Source organism: Podarcis liolepis (assembly GCF_965112155.1).
Source record: "Podarcis liolepis genome assembly, chromosome: 10".
In the NCBI taxonomy this organism is placed as follows: Eukaryota; Metazoa; Chordata; class Lepidosauria; order Squamata; family Lacertidae; genus Podarcis; species Podarcis liolepis.
In genome coordinates, this window is record NC_139562.1 from 3,923,225 (window position 1) to 3,940,779 (window position 17,555).

The window sequence follows — 17,555 nt, forward strand, 5'->3', positions numbered from 1 at the left end:
GGAAGAGGATTGGAAGAAATTTAAAGACTATCTGCAAAAACATTGCAAAATATTTTAATAATAATAATAATAATAATAATAATAATAATAATAATAATAATTTATTATTTATACCCCGCCCATCTGGCTGGGTTTCCCCAGCCACTCTGGGCGGCTTCCAAAAGAATGTTAAAGCGATGCAGGATATAAAGATAGTGTGGCATTGGTGACATAGCTGAAAGGAATACGTAAAAATGTTTTATGAGAAATAAGTAAAGAAACATAGCAAAATTAATGAATGTGAAAATGACGCTGGATTAGAAAATAAGTGGTTAGCTGAGGTAATGGTTAATTTAAAGAAAATAAGCAATATTAAAATTAGGCTAAAAGTAAGGGAGGGATTTGCTGAAAATAAATCAGAAATTGGAATACAGAAAGGGGAGGTGTGAGGAAGTCGGGAAAATAAGTTACAAGAAATTAAGATTTGAACTGGTATGATTTTTTTTTTGTTTTCTATGTTTTACATTTTTGTTATTGTGTTGTTTTGTTTGGTTATGATAAAAACTTGTTGAAACTCTAATAAAAATTCTTTAAAAAACAACAACAGAAACAGGGGTGCAGAACCTATTTAATTGATCTCAGGATTGATATAGAAGGTGCGCCTCAAAGGCATTTCTGTTCCTCTTACTTTTTATAGGCAATGTCAGGGTGACTGACAAGCTGAGATACTTCCCAGTCAAAGGACCCATTTTCATGATAGACAGTGCTTGTGGCTGGAGGCTCTACAGGCATGGTGTGCCTATGGAGGCCAAAGACTACCAGTATTAGCACAGGTGAGCTGTGTGACCTTCCCAAATTTACAGACTGTATGTGAATGAGAGTTTGTGGGTGGGATTATTGTTTATGGCAACCCTGTGATTTTCTCCACCCAAAACATTTCGTGACCTGATATTGCACTACGAATTCCAAAATAACTACTAAAAAATCACAAGATAATACAAATGATTGTAGTATTTATACCCTGCCCATCTGGTTGGGTTTCCAGTACACATAAAAGACAGTAAAACATCCAACATTAAAAAGCTCCTAATACAGGTCTCCCTTCAACTATCTTCTAAATGTCAGATAGTTGTTCATTTCCTTGACCTCTGAAGGGAGGGAACCAGCAGAAAACCCTCAGAGGAGAACCTCAGTGTTCAGAGTGAAGGATGGGGGTGGAGACACTCCTTCAGGTCTACAGGGCCGAGGCTGTTTAGGGCTCTAGGTTGCAGAACTTGCTCCTTCATAACGATCTCCTAGACTGACATATAGTTAGGAGAGTAGGAAAAAACGCTCAGATCAGGAATAAATTCATATCTCAAGAAATAACACAACTTCAGGTTGTTAATGAATCTGTACTACATATTAAAGGATGAAGTTTCCACTAAGTAGAGTTATCCATTTGCCTTTAATATCCAGCTTTGTCAGTGCCAGATTAGGATAGTCCTGTGTCAGAAGACGGAGCAAGAGATCAGGCAGCACATCATTATTATAAGGAACAATGGGGGGGTGTTTCCCATTTGCCAGCTCCTTTCTCTCTGCTTCTCCTGCTCTCTCCATGCAATGCAAGGCATGTAGACAGAGGTCCATCTCCAAGAACAGGAGCTTCCCTGAGCACCCATTCAGCTGACCCCAAGCACCAAGCCTTGTCACTAATTCTCTGACTGATCCAGACCACAGTCCCTGGAAAAGATGTAGACCTGGGTCTCATATAATGGTCCACATGGACTTCCTGAGGCCATTGGGACTGTGCAGGTGATTCATGAAGATCTAGAGGTGGAAACAGGGGTGGATGGAGGATTATGATGCCGATGATGGGAAATGTCCAAAGGAACGATGAACCAGAGAAAGAAAGGGCCTTTTCATGAAGAGAGAGTAGCTGCATTTCCAGTGAGAAAACAATTGATGTGAAAAGGCTGTTTTCCAAGATCATGCTGCTTTATTAATGATGATTGAGGATAACGAAAGGTTGCTGATGCATTACTATCATTTGACATCATTGCATCTTCATTTCCTAAAAATTTGGAAGCTGGGTAGGATGCAGGGGAAATATAGGACATGTTGAAATATGAAGTGGTGCTAATTGCATCTGATATGCTCTCTTTTCCTTTGTTCTCTTCCTTGAAACCCAAAAAGGATTTCCTTTCCTCCCACGCTGAGGAGGGTCATGGAGAAGAGAGACAGACTTCCAGGGGAAAGGGCACCTTTGGTTTCATTAGATATAGACATTGAAATGTGTGAAATGTGGAACATGCTTCATTGAATGAGCACACATAGCTCACATCAACAAACCCCAAAAGTGGCGAAACCATTTAAAGGTATGGAGTGTGGAAAGACTTTCACTGATAGAACACACCAGCCGACTCACATGGGCAAGAAAGGATTCAAATGCAAGGAGTGCGGGAAGAACTTCAGTCAGAGTGGAAACCTCAATATACATCAACGGACTCACACAGGGGAAAAAGCATTTAAATGTCTGGATTGTGGAAAGAGCTTCAGTCGGAGTGATGTACTTAGCTCTCATCAACGGACTCACACAGGGGAGAAACCATTTAAATGCATGGAGTGCGGAAGGGAATTCAGTCGGAGTGGAAGCCTAAATATGCATCTACTGACTCACACAGGGGAGAAACCATATAAATGTATGGAGTGTGGAAAGAGCTTCAGTTTAAATGCAATCCTTAGACGACATCAACGGACTCACACAGGGGAGAAACCATATGAATGTATGGAGTGTGGAAAGAGCTTTCGTGATAATGGAAGCCTTAGAACACATCAACGGACTCACACAGGGGAGAAACCATATGAATGTATGGAGTGCGGAAAGAGCTTCAGTTTAAATGCAATCCTTAGACGACATCAACGGACTCACACAGGGGAGAAACCATATGAATGTATGGAGTGTGGAAAGAGCTTTCGTGATAATGGAAGCCTTAGAACACATCAACGGACTCACACAGGGGAGAAACCATATGAATGTATGGAGTGTGGAAAGAGCTTCAGTTTCAATGCAAACCTTAGACGACATCAACGGACTCACACAGGGGAAAAACCATTTAAATGCATTGAGTGTGGAAAGAGCTTCCGTTTCATTGGAAACCTTAGAAGACATCAACAGACTCACACAGGGGAGAAACCATTTAAATGTATGAAGTGTGGAAAGACCTTTCGTGATAATGGAACCCTTAGAGGACATCAAGAGACTCATGTAGGGGAGAAACCATTTAAATGTTTAGAGTGTGGAAAGAGCTTCAGTCAGAATGGAGACCTTAGAAAACATCAACGGACTCACACAGGGGAGAAACCATATGAATGTATGGAGTGTGGAAAGAGCTTTAGTGATAATGGAACCCTTAGAAAACATCAACGGACTCACACAGGGGAAAAACCATTTAAATGCATGGAGTGCGGAAGGAAATTCAGTCAGAGTGGACACCTAAATATGCATCAACTGACTCACACAGGGGAAAAACCATTTAAATGCAATGAGTGTGGAAAGAGATTTAGTGATAATGGGAAACTTAGAAGACATCAACAGACTCACACAGGGGAGAAACCATATGAATGTATGGAGTGCGGAAAGAGCTTCAGTTTCAAAGGAAGCCTTAGAATACATCAACGGACTCACACGGGGGAGAAACCATATGAATGTATGTAGTGCGTAAAGAGCTTTCGTGATAATGGAACCCTTAGAAAACATCAACGGACTCACACAAGGGAAAAACCATTTAATTGCATGGAGTGCGGAAGGAAATTCAGTCAGAGTGGACACCTCAGCGTGCATCAACTGACTCACACAGGGGAGAAACCATTTGAATGATTTGTTCTCAGGAGCTAAGTTTTGTGCCTCACTGGGGTCCCAGTCATAACTGTAGCCTTTGAAAGCTCAGTAAACTATTACTGAAGAAGTCCTGCTGCCTGTGTGTGTCTTTTTGACCTCTGTGGGAAAATGATTGCTTGTACATGAGAGCATGAGCAAAGTTCTTATTGTTACAGGGTGATTTCATAGCTAGAAGCATCCTTGGAACATGAACAGCGCGTGAACAGCTCGTGCTGTCCCAAATGATTGGTTAACGTAGCATAGCCTGATCGCTCGCATGGTCTAGTACGAAGGCCCTTATCTGCTGGCTGGGAACAAATTGCTTCACTTGTATTTTTGTATCTTTCTGATTTCACACAATAAAGGCTGTGCTGCAGTAGCCCTAGAACAGCCATATTTCGGAACCTATCATGGTGTGAGACTGATTTTTCTTTGGATGCCGAGCTGTAACTCGACAATTGGTGCCCCGTGTGACTGCCTTCGGACTTCACATTGTTTTTCATTATTCAGCACTCACCAACACGTCGTTCATCCACGTAGTGGATCCCTGGTGAGTGCTCCCGTGTGATTTCTTTCGGACTTCATGCTGTTTTACAACGTTCAGCCTCACCTCGCCCGGCAGGGCTGCAGACGCGTCGTTCATCCACGTAGTGGATCCCCGGTGAGAGCTCCCGTGTGAATGTGATTCTGGACTACGTTACGGACTTATCAGCACTTATCTCCGCCCGGACAGGGCAAAAGGCGCCTCCCTCATCCTCCTACGGATCCCTCCGGTAAGTGCTCCCTGCTCTTTTTGCAACTCTTGCAATCATGGGAAAGTCTCTCTCTGCACCACGGAAAAATTTTTTTAAAGACCTTAAATTCCTTTTGGCCAGTAACAACCTTGCTGTTCGGAAAGCTGACCTTAAGTCCCTTATAAAAGCCCTGGACACTCACTGCCCCTGGTTCCCCCAGGATGGAAATTGGGAGTTAGACGATTGGAAAAAAATTGGACACTTCTTTCAAAATCATCCTCAGATTGATGTCAAGGTTTTGCATGCCTGGTGTAACGTCTACAAAGCTATGTCGTGCTTAACTCCTTCAAACATTCTTCTGGCTGCTGCAACAGCTTCTTTGCCAGCCCTCCCGGTTCCCGCTTTGCCTGCCTCAAACCTACCTCCTAAACCGCCGGACATTTTCCCTTCGGCTCCTCCTGTCACTCCCCTGCATTCTTCAAATTCTGCAGCACCCCCCGCTCTTCCACCTCCTCCGCCCAAGGCATTTGGCACCGCTTCTACCATTCCTCTCCAAGAAGAGACTCTTTGTACCACTGCTCCGTTGCTGCCTTTTGATTCTGATACTCCAAATCTCTTTCCTGTGATTGCTCCTGCACCCCCAGCCCCCGTCATGCTGACCCAAACCGATGTTCTCGATGGGCTGACGGGAGGAGGCAATTTTCTTCCTATTGCCCAACAGTTGGCCCTTGATCCTATGTATTGGGCAGCCACCACAGCCTCAGCCCAAGAGGCTCTGGCCTCTGTCCCTGATGACAGGAATGAGCGCAATGGCCGGTGGGGGAGCATCAGACAGGGTCCTGCAAAGCCCTATGGACAATTTGTTGATCGCTTGTATAATACCTTCAAGCGGCAAGTTCAGGACCTGGCAGCACAAGAAGCGATTGTTTGCCAGCTTGCGTTTGATCATGCACATGAGGACTGTAAGCAAGTGCTGCGCCCTTTGATGGCAACATCAAATATAGCCATTGCTGATATGCTTAAAGCCTGCCAGTCAGTGGCACTGCTAGCCACGGCCTGCTAGCCACGGCCTTGTCCTCCGCCGTGTCCCAAAATCCTGCAAAGGATAAAACCTGTTGGATTGACAGTGGCTAAGGAAAAAATCCAGCAGACTTTACCTATTACGTACCTGGGACACAAGCTGACAGCATCTGCAGCCATTCCAGTTACACCTCAACTACAGTTTCCTGGTCATCTTAGACTGGTGGATTTACAACAAATTCTTGGACAGCTGAATTGGATAAAGAGTTATTTGGACCTGCCCACCTCCACTCTGTCTCCACTATTTTCTGCCCTTAAGGGACACAAGAATCCAGCGGACAAGATCACAATCACCTCTGCAATGGAAGAGGCTCTTCCACAGCTGTTCCAGTGTTTCCTGGCACGCTGAAAGGCCATCTTCATCCCTACTGCATTGGCCCCCCTTTTCCCTGGGAAGCCACTTCAACCACCAAACATCATTACAGTTTTGCCCCCCAATAGCGACCATCCCATCTGTGTCACCACGTTTCGTTGGGTTTGGATTTTTGGCTCAGCAGTGCACGGAGCAGTACATGAGGCCTATTTACAGCAAATGGGCTCCTGTATCTGCAGAAATGGCTGTGTGGCTTCTCCTGGATTGTGGTTTTTACATGCCAATAATCGAGCCACGAAATATCACGCAGGTTGCTCGGAAACAGCTATTGGAATAATTTACCATTCTCACCCTTATTGCCCCCCCGAGCAACCAATATGGCATCGTCCTGAGTGGCCCCACAATTCCACTTCACACGGGTGGAGCCTCTCCGGGAACTTTGTAAAACGCCGCTTTCGTCGTGCTGCTTTTTTGCAGAAGGCCAGGAGGCCTGAACTTTATCATCAGATTTGGACTAACAATACTTACATTAGAGACATTAATCATTTTGCTTCTATGCTTAACCTTTCTGATTGTTGGATGTGTATGCATATCCCTCCTCAATCAAAAAGATCTGGCATTTTATTACATGGTATTCCTATAAATGCTTCATATAAGATTAGCAATAATATGAAGGATAATCGTATAAGTTTATCACCTGTGTTTTGTTGCTTGCAGAAATAGTGTCTTATTGTTTTCGTTTTAATCATAATAGCAGTATATTTTTAGGTCATTATCCATATTATAATTGGACCTATGAGTATGTTAATGGATCTTCTTATTTTTTTTTTTATTACCACTATGAGTGATAGGCCGAAAGTCTCAGTTAATAATGTCACAACCTACATGACCTATGAACAACAAGCTGCGTGTAGAGATTTTTATGTTTGGTTGGACTGGATGAGAAAGAGCAGTAAATCTACATGTTTGCTTCAATCTGATTTATGGTTATTCTGTGGCAAATTGGACCGAAGCTTTGTTTTTAATTCTATCATCTTTGTTTTAAAAATAATTAACAAAAACAAAAAACAAACAAAAAAGTCAGAAATAAGAGAAGTTGCTTTATAAACTTTTTATGCTTTAAATGTAATCTTTGCCTCTAAAGGTGGAATTTATGCCTTAATTCATTTTCATTGTTGTATGTATATAACTGATCAATCAACCAATATCTCTGCTATTTTTGATTATATGGAACAAATGATAACCCATAATCCTTTGAATCCACCTGAAGGTTTTGATCCATGGGAGTGGTTGTCTTCTTGGTTACCTAATGGATTATGGTTAAGAAAAATATTATTGATTGTAATTGCATGTATTGCTGGCTTCATTATGGTGTGTTGTTGCATTCAATGCATACCCTCTTTGATTTCCCAATGCACTGCATGGTGGTACCGACCACGGCCCACCACAGGGGTTACAAGAGGAATTTATGTTGCAAAGTGCAGACGCTTAGGCAATGAAGTGTACGATTTGGACTAATGGTCCCTCTTTTCCTCTAATAATATAAACAAGAAAAGGGAACATGTGGGAAAATGATTGCTTGTACATGAGAGCATGAGCAAAGTTCTTATTGTTACAGGGTGATTTCATAGCTAGAAGCATCCTTGGAGCATGAACAGCGCGTGAACAGCTCGTGCTGTCCCAAATGATTGGTTAACGTAGCATAGCCTGATCGCTCGCATGGTCTAGTACGAAGGCCCTTATCTGCTGGCTGGGAACAAATTGCTTCGCTTGTATTTTTGTATCTTTCTGATTTCACACAATAAAGGCTGTGCTGCAGTAGCCCTAGAACAGCCATATTTCGGAACCTATCATGGTGTGAGACTGATTTTTCTTTGGATGCCGAGCTGTAACTCGACAGACCTCAGTGTCGCATTTGCTCTACACGTGGCCCCTACCCTGCTGCTACTTACCTCATGCCCTGGAGTTGCTGTGCTCAAGCACACAAGATGGTTTTTGCACCAAACTCTGCCACCCCACCACTACTTGATCTCCAAACTCTTCTTCAACAACAGAACCTCATCCCTGCCCCCGTGTGTTCTGAAGAAAACTTGAAATACTGAAATTCAATGGGAGATTTCCCCCCAAAGCCTAAGTTCAAGAGGGGGAATATGGGGCTGCAGGTACCAGGGAAGTCTCCTGGTGGGCCCATCTTCACTCATGAACCCCATGGGGCAACCTGCTCATTCTGGGGTTTGAAAAGCAGTTTAAATGAAGAGATTGCAAAAAGTGCTTTATTTACAATGGAGTGCTTGAGGAACATCCTGGGACTTTCCCATGGAAGAACCCATTTAGATGTATGGAGTGCGGGACATTTTCCTTTCAGTGTCCACTCTTTCTTCACAGCAATGAACTCAGCAGGAAATCAGGCTTAAACACACAACGTGTATTTGAAGTTCTTGTGTTTATACGTAAAACTGAACAGCAATGAAATATTGAATGCAATGTCAAACAATGCGAGTATAATCTAAGAGGTAAAGAACCTTTTGATAGAGAGGATGAATCTGGTTTGCTGGTGGTGAGTGAGGATTAGGACTGGGCGATATATTGATATCTGGTCCAATACTGGTTTCTAGACCACATCTCGATAACCTTTGAAGAACAGCTGATGTGGCAATACACTGTGAATCACAGTGTGTGTTTCTGGGATGTGCCTGGAAGCAGTGGCAGAAAGCTTTTCTTCGTGAAGTCCCTGCAGATGCTGAGTTGCTGACTTCCCTCCAAGACTACAAGAAGCGAAACACACACCTCCATTGCCCTGTGTCCTTCCAGCCTCTTTCCTCGCTTGCTCCCTATTGCCGGTTTGTGTGCCTGACTTAGATATCCTGTGTGCTGTATTTTTTTACTGCTGAAACGGGATTTGCTCTCAGGAGATAAGTTTTGTGCCTCACTGGGGACCCAATGAGAACTGTGTGCTTTGAAAGCTCAGTAAACTATTACTGAAGACGTCCTGCTGCTTGTGTGTGTGTTTTTGACCTCAGTGTGGGACTTGCTCTACATGTGGCCCCTACCCCATCAATGCTTGGCTAAGGCCCTGGAGTTATTGTACTCAAGCGTGCAAGATGGGTGTTTGTGTGTCAGAGTGGGTTTTACTCCAAACTCTATCACCCCCACAACCGCATGATCTCCAAACATTACTTATTCAACAGAACTTCATCCCTGCCCCCTGCACATTCTGAAGAAAACTTAAAATTTAACGAGAGATTCCCCCCCCCAACCTAACTGGAAGAGGGGGAAGGATGGGTTGCAGGTACCAGGAAAGTCTCCTGGCGGCCCATCTTCAGTCATGAACCACTAAGGGGAACCCCAGCGCTACTGCTTATTCTGGGGTTGGGGAGGATAATATTTTTCCATAATACCAGAGGTTATTAGTCAATCATGCTGCTAGGGAGTCTTCCTGCCAGAGGACCACAGTGCATATTGCTATCCTACTGATTTTACTCTTGTTGTTGCTGCTTCTGCTGTCATGGACTGGCTGGGTTCGTGGCGGGGGGGGGGGAGGCACCAGCTGGGAGACCCACAAAGGAAGAAGGCTCAGATCCTGGGGACTGGTGGTGGGATGGCAATCAGCAGATAGAGGGAGAAAATGGAGCAGAATGGGAGGGGAGGTGTTGCAAGCTGAGGAGGAAACAGGGTTTGGTGAGCAGGAAGAGGCTGGGACAGAGAGCAGTTCACGCTCAGAGGGAGGAGAGGAGGGGGCCAGGAGACCATCAGAGGAGGCCATCAGCTGAAGCATCCAGGGAGACTCCCCCTCCTGCTGCGATCACCTCCCCTCTCCCCTGGTCTCCTAGAGCACACAGAGAAATCCAGTTCATACCCATGAGCCTATACATTATATTAATGGGTGTAGGGTTTTTTGCATCACTTTATGATGCTGTATTTTCTGCCCATTCACCCCATTTGGAGAGGTCCTTTTGGAGCTCCTTGCATCTCTTTGTTTGAGCAACCCTGGACAATTTACATCGACTTTTAAAACTCCCCCCCCCTTCACCCAGAATACTTTTCGAGTAGCATCTTCACTAGTATGTATCAAAGGGTTACACAAGTGCAACAGTTGGTCCCTCTATCAGATACATCTCTGGACACCTCTCCAGTACCCATCACCTAAAGATCAAGAAAACTATCGACACAATACAGTAGTACCTCGGGTTAAGTACTTAATTCATTCCGCAGGTCTGTTCTTAACCTGAAACTGTTCTTAACCTGAGGTACCACTTTAGCTAATGGGGCCTCCCGCTGCTGCTGTGCCACCGCCACACGATTTCTGTTCTCATCCTGAAGCATAGTTCTTACCCTGAGGTACTATTTCTGGGTTAGCATAGTCTGTAACCTGAAGCGTCTGTAACCCGAGGTGCCACTGTAATAATAATAATAATAATAATAATAATAATAATAATAATAATAATAAATAATAAAATATATTTATTTCCCGCCCTCCCCAGCCAAAGCCGGGCTCAGAGCGGCTAACAACAGTAAAAGTAACACAGTTTACATAAAATCACAATCCATTAATTGAAATACATTCTAAAATCAATTCATAATCAAATTACATCCTTGCCCTCAGGGCTTCTCCTGAGCTGGGCTTTCAGAACACCTTTGTTAACGCAGGAATCCAATCTGATCATTGTCCTTTGTTCCAGTCCATGTTGAATCTACTCCCATATGCAAGTCCGTTGTGTCCTTGATGGTCTTCTGTCTGGGACCATCAAGGTTGACATGCCAACTGGGCAGGGCTCCTGTGGATGTGCTGGTATGCTGAAGGGATTATGGCTGCCCTGTATCAGACCTTCCCCATTTTGTAGTCCTTCCTTCATGGAGTAAAAAAAACTGGAACGGTGCAGATCCGATGTATGTTTGATTTTCTATGAATTTATAACAGAAGCGTAGCGTATGTAGTGTGTGAGTGTGCGTGTGTGTGTCAAGTTTATAAAAACTGAATGATTGGGGGAGGGGGGTTTCCTGCGACACCTGGCTTGGTCAACTGCCTCTGTGGAAGTCTGTTGTCGCCCCTTGGTCACTTCCTGGGTGGGGCGAAGTGTAGGTTCTCTCACGCTCAGGGGATTTTGGCAGGACGCCCTGTTCTCACTGCCTACGTGGCTATCTGCTTCCAAGGTCATGGAGGAGGGTGAAGCCTAAATTTACTTTTTCTTAAGAGTTAAAATGGCGTTGGAATGGGAAGAATCGGTTAAAGTATGGATTTTATATGAATTAACAAATTTAGGTATCATTCCCTGAGCTGTCAAGCTGAAAGGATACGGTACACTCAGACACCATCTTTGTAACACTCCAGCAACTTTGGGCAATCAAAACCAACATGGCTATATTTAATATACTTTGCCCATATTCTGAGCAGCAAGAGGCTGCTCAGAAAATTGTGCGAAGGCTGAGCTGAAAGGCTGGTTTGGAGGCAGTTCCAGCCGTCTATTGATTCCGTCCGACAGACGACGCACTTCAATAACCCCCATTGGCTAGCTGTCAAAATATAGTGCTCTTGATTGGTGAGCTTCGGTTATTCATAAATCCCATTCATAAAACACAAAGTCCGTAAATCCCATTCTTAAAATGCAGAGACAGCGTTTTCCTGTATTTATAAGATGTGTGAGTCGTGTTTTTGCGACTGAGGGGAGAGGGGTTTGGGGTTCCTCGTCCCAGGGGATAATGTCAGATGGTAACCCCCTCCCCTGTAATTTCCATAAGACCAGGAAGGAATTCCCCCCTCACCCTTGTCACATGCAGCTGGGCTCACTTGCCAGAGCCACCTGGAGGGCATGACTACAATTCCCATCATCCCTGACCACTGGTCTTGCCTGCTAGGGGTGATGGGAGCAGTAGTCCAAAAGCAGCTGGAGACCCAAGTTTGGTTAACCCTGTTAGCCTTGAAGGACAAAGGAGGGTTCACTTGCATCTGAACATCAGGTAAGCCCTGCAGGATCAGGCCCAAGGGGCCCCTGTCCTGCCAGGGGCCAAGCAGGGGTCTCTTCTGGGAAGCCCACCGACAGCACTTGAACACCAGAGAAGGAAGGAGGCGCATTTCTTCTAGGGACACGTTTCTGGGGTCCCCACGGTGTGCCCCAGCCTGGCTCCAGTCTGCCAGGGCAGCTGCGTTTTGTTTCACTGCAGGTGAGGCTGGCCCGTGCAATGTGGGGCTCTTAGAAGGAATTTGAGGGGGGCTGGAGGGACTAGGGCTTCCCCGCACTTGCAAAGGACCAGTAGAAGCGGAGGGGAGGCAGGCAGCAGGAGGGCGATGGGGAGGAACCAGCGAGAAGGAGCTTCTGGAGCCTGGGCAGCCCCCTCCCCGCCTGCTCCCTGAAGGTGTCCCGAGCCCCTCCCCTTTTCATTTCAAGGATTGGGGGACCTCAGCATCCCGGGGGTGCTTTGCTCTGGGGGGGGAGGGGGTCCTATTTTGTTTGCTGAAGGCAGGAGTCACAATCCTATCACATTGTGTTGTGTCTGGCTTTTAGGTAAGGGGGTGAGGCTCAGGTGGGACAGAGTTGAGAAGGAAAATATCCCGGGGTGCGGATTCACTCCGCTGCCCAGCTCCTCAGGGTGCCACTCCCCGGGGGGTCCCTCCGGTCAGCAAAAGAAGGAGTCTCCAGCCAAGTTAAAGAAGCAAACAGCGGTCACTTGACCTGATCTTTATTTGTTGCAACAAGGTTCAAACACACCAAGAGTAGGAACCCCGAGAAGATGGTTGCATGGATTTTTAAGATCTCTCCCCATTTCCCACAATACATTTCCCATTACATTTTCTTTGATGCATGACAGATTTGTCACAAAGTAGGAGTCTTTGGCATTCAGAAACATGGACCCGTCACCCACTCCTGTCAACAACCCCAGTTTCCCACACATTTTAAACTACCCTCTTCCAATAAGAACCATAATAGTATTCAGACATCCCTCTACTTGCAAGGCTTTCCTGGGCTTCTCCTTTGGAAGTATCAGGATCCTCCTCCTCCTCCTCCTCCAATCCGGGAATAAGGGGGGGGGGTGAGCCTCCTCCCAAACTGCTGCTTCTCCGGGAAGTGGAGCTTCGACGCCGGATTGCCGCTCAACGCCATAGCTCTAGGGGCGCGCCCTTTCGGAAAGGGGAGGAGGGGCGACAGGGGACCCCCCCCCCTATCATCGATGTTGCAGGAAAGGAAATGAGAATCGGGAGCGAGGACAAAGAGGTAAAGGGGTCGCGGCGGGGGGGGGGAGAGGGGAGAGAAGGACCCGGAGAGGGACTCCGCGCCAGCTCCCCAAAGCGCCTTCCGTGGGCCCCCCCGGCAGGGCCTGGATCCCTGAACGTGTGCTGCGAAGGGGGCTTTCCTTGGCAGGGGTGGACGTGGGGCGCCCACCCACGGGGTCCCACGAGGACTCCCTGGCCCCGTTTCCCCCGCGCAGGCATCCCTGGGGCCCTGTGCGCTCCGCGCGGAGAGAGGCAGACCATGAAAGGGTTAAGGGGCGCGAGAGACGCCTAGATAGAGACCCCCCTGTCCCTCCCCATCTCGTCTTGGGGGGCCCCTCCGGATGGAGAGATGGGTTGCGCATGGCGAGGGGTGAGCCGCGCCAAGGGGGCCTCTGGGGGCAGGGGAGACCCCGGGAGAGAGGGAGGGGGCCAAGAGTGGGGGGAGGAGGGAGGGGAGCATCCCCGGGGCCAGGAAGCGCAGCATTGGCGGGGGGGGGGAGGAGACCAGTCTGTAGGGAGACGTCTCCATTGTGCGCCCACGAGGAATCTCCGGAGGGGCCGCCTTGGCTTCTCCCTCCCACCCAAGAATCGACCCCCCCTTCAAGGCGACCAGAGAGGGATCCCTGGAAAGTGGGGGGTCTTGTCCCCCCACCCCTTCCTTCCTGCAACCTCCATCCTCTTCCCACCCCATAAGCTCCTGCCCTGTCCAGACACAGCGAATCTGCCAAGTCCAACCACTGTTCACCCTGGAGAGGAGAGGAAAGAGGAAGAGGAAGAGGGGAGAGGCCTTCTCAGAAGCGGCTCTTTGTTTCTGCAATCCCACCCAGGAAGCAGCCAGAAACCTTTTCCTCTCTCTCAGGCTTCCATCTTCAAGTGTCTTTTCCACTGCATGGTTTATTGAGGATGAGGAAAATGTACACTTGTCATCAGAAACAGGTTTAAGAATGCGTTTGGGTGGCATGCATATTTGTGGTACGACAAGGTTAGAGCTCACAAAACATTTCAGAACCATATTGTCAGGAAAGCAGTATTTAATGTCTGGACAAGATACAAAGATTTATTGGAAAACAAGACCCCAGGGTGGTTGTCACCTATGGAAGCTAAGGCTCGGAAAAGACTCAATATGGAGGCCAAATGGTCGAAATATTGGGAGATACTAGAACAAAACGGAGACACATGGAGATTGCAGAGTTTTGAGAAACTAAAAGATAAAGTGCGAGATTGGTTACATTATTACCAAATTAGAGAGGTTTTTAATATGGATAAAAAAATAGGTTTTCAGGTGGAAAATTCGAAATTAGAAACGGAATTGTTAGAACCTAAAACTAAGGTACTTTCAAGAATGTACAACTTGCTGTTAAAGTGGAACACTCAGGATGAAACGGTCAAATCAGCTATGATTAAGTGGGCACAAGACATTGGTCATAACATTATGTTTGCTGACTGGGAACGGTTATGGACCACTGGTGTGAAATTTACGGCATGTAATGCCTTAAAAGAAAATATTATGAAAATGATTTATAGGTGGTACATGACCCCAGTCAAGCTTGCAAAAGTATATCATTTGCCTGATAATAAATGTTGGAAATGTAAGGAAACTGAGGGAACATTCTTTCACCTCTGGTGGACGTGCCCAAAGGTTAAGGCCTTCTGGGAAATGATCTATAATGAACTGAAAAAGGTATTTAACTATACCTTCCTTAAGAAACCAGAGGCCTTCCTCTTGGGCATTGTCGGCCAGATGGTGCTAAAGAAGGATAGAATTTTCTTTATGTATGCAACAACAGCAGCAAGAATACTTATCGCAAAGTACTGGAAGACACAAGATTTGGCCACCCTGGAAGAATGGCAGATGCAATTGATAGACTACATGGAATTGGCAGAAATGACTGGCAGAATCCGAGACACGGGAGAAGAACAAACGGAAGAGGATTGGAAGAAATTTAAAGACTATCTGCAAAAACATTGCAAAATATTTGAATAATAATAATAATAATAATAATAATAATAATAATAATAATAATTTATTATTTATACCCCGCCCATCTGGCTGGGTTTCCCCAGCCACTCTGGGCGGCTTCCAAAAGAATGTTAAAGCGATGCAGGATATAAAGATAGTGTGGCATTGGTGACATAGCTGAAAGGAATACGTAAAAATGTTTTATGAGAAATAAGTAAAGAAACATAGCAAAATTAATGAATGTGAAAATGACGCTGGATTAGAAAATAAGTGGTTAGCTGAGGTAATGGTTAATTTAAAGAAAATAAGCAATATTAAAATTAGGCTAAAAGTAAGGGAGGGATTTGCTGAAAATAAATCAGAAATTGGAATACAGAAAGGGGAGGTATGAGGAAGTCGGGAAAATAAGTTACAAGAAATTAAGATTTGAACTGGTATGATTTTTTTTGTTTTCTATGTTTTACATTTTTATTATTGTGTTGTTTTGTTTGGTTATAATAAAAACTTGTTGAAACTCTAATAAAAATTCTTTAAAAAACAACAACAGAAACAGGGGTGCAGAACCTATTTAATTGATCTCAGGATTGATATAGAAGGTGCGCCTCAAAGGCATTTCTGTTCCTCTTACTTTTTATAGGCAATGTCAGGGTGACTGACAAGCTGAGATACTTCCCAGTCAAAGGACCCATTTTCATGATAGACAGTGCTTGTGGCTGGAGGCTCTACACACAGGGTGTGCCTATGGAGGCCAAAGACTGCCAGTATTAGCACAGGTGAGCTGTGTGACCTTCCCAAATTTACAGACTGTATGTGAATGAGAGTTTGTGGGTGGGATTATTGTTTACGGCAACCCTGTGATTTTCTCCAGCCAAAACATTTCCTGAACTGATATTGCACTACGAATTCCAAAATAACTACCAAAAAATCACAAGATAATACAAATGATTGTAGTATTTATACCCTGCCCATCTGGTTGGGTTTCCAGTACACATAAAAGACAGTAAAACATCAAACATTAAAAAGCTCCTAATACAGGTCTCCCTTCAACTATCTTCTAAATGTCAGGTAGTTGTTCATTTCCTTGACATCTGAAGGCAGGGTACCAGCAGAAAACCCTCAGAGGAGAACCTCAGTGTTCAGAGTGAAGGATGGGGGTGGAGACACTCCTTCAGGTCTACAGGGCCGAGGCTGTTTAGGGCTCTAGGTTGCAGAACTTGCTCCTTCATAACGATCTCCTAGACTGACATATAGTTAGGAGAGTAGGAAAAAACGCTCAGATCAGGAATAAATTCATATCTCAAGAAATAACACAACTTCAGGTTGTTAATGAATCTGTACTACATACTAAAGGATGAAGTTTCCACTAAGTAGAGTTATCCATTGCCCCATATCAGTTGTTCTTCAAAGGTTATTGCGATGTGGTCTAGAAACCAGTATTGGACAAGATATCAATATATCGCCCAGCCCTAATCCTCACTCACCACCAACAAACCAGATTCATCCTCTCTATCGAAAGGTACTTTACCTCTTAGATTATACTCACATTGTTTGACATTGCCTTCAATAATTCATTGCTGTTAAGTTTTACATATAAACACAAGAACTTCAAATACACGCCGTGTGTTTAAGACTGATTTCCTGCTGAGTTCATTGCTGTGAAGAAATGAGTGGACATTGAAAGGAATATGTCCTGCACTCCATACATCTAAATGGTTTCTTCATGAGAGAGTCCCTGGATGTTCCTTAAACACTCCATTGTAAATAAAGCACTTTTTGCAATCTTTTCATTTAAACTGCTTCTCCTCTTTGACTTTGTTGATGGTTTGCAGGGTTTCAACTCCTAAAGTTCTTCCTGTCCATGAGTCTGTTGATGTAGAACTTCCACTAGAACTGAACATCTATCTACTTTCCTGATTTTTATGTGGTTTGTGTTTTGTTTGAGTTTGTTGACATAAATCAAGGGTTCCACTCTGACTGCAGCTCCTTCCACAGTCCATACATTTAAACAGTTTCTCCCCTGTGTGTCTGCTGATGTTTTCTAAGGTGTCCATTCTGCCTGAAGCTCTTTCCAAACTCCATGCATTTATATGGTTTCTCACCTGTGTGAACCCGCTGGTGTAATTTAAGGCCTCCATTCTGACTGAAGAACTTTCCGCACTACAGGCATTCAAATGGTTTCTCCCCTGTGTGAGTCTGTTGATGTCTTCTAAGGTTTCCACTCTGACTGAAGCTCTTTCCACACTCCATACAATTATATGGTTTCTCCCCAGTATGAGTCCGTTGATGTGTTCTAAGGTTTCCATTATCAGTAAAGCTCTTTCCGCACTCCATACATTTATGTGGTTTCTCCCCTGTATGAGTCCGTTGATGTGTTCTAAGCTTTCCATTATCACTAAAGCTGTTTCCACACTCCATACATTCAT

At 45.0% G+C, this 17,555-nt stretch overlaps 3 protein-coding genes across 6 annotated transcripts in view; 2 read left to right on the plus strand and 1 right to left on the minus strand.

Moving 5' to 3' along the window:
• LOC310686803 (uncharacterized protein) overlaps positions 1-17,555 on the plus strand; it is a 128,980-nt gene that overhangs the window by 82,454 nt on the left and 28,971 nt on the right. For all 3 annotated transcript variants that reach the window (XM_083461058.1, XM_083461057.1, XM_083461059.1), the window contains 2 exons: positions 677-812; positions 2,155-3,584. In XM_083461058.1, the coding sequence (XP_083317184.1) occupies positions 2,282-3,584 (1,303 nt within the window). In that variant the 5' untranslated portion in view covers positions 677-812; positions 2,155-2,281. The remainder of the gene's footprint in view (positions 1-676; positions 813-2,154; positions 3,585-17,555) is intronic.
• The window catches only part of LOC310686892 (uncharacterized protein), an 85,540-nt gene that overhangs the window by 60,294 nt on the left and 7,691 nt on the right, over positions 1-17,555 (minus strand). The gene's annotated exons all lie outside the window — the stretch shown is intronic.
• LOC310686828 (uncharacterized protein) overlaps positions 13,033-17,555 on the plus strand; it is a 46,288-nt gene continuing 41,765 nt past the window's right edge. Inside the window, exon 1 of one of the 2 annotated variants that reach the window (XM_083461152.1) lies at positions 13,033-13,173. The gene's annotated coding sequence lies outside the window, so the exon portion shown is untranslated. The remainder of the gene's footprint in view (positions 13,174-17,555) is intronic. The other variant, XM_083461159.1, reaches the window with a different exon arrangement.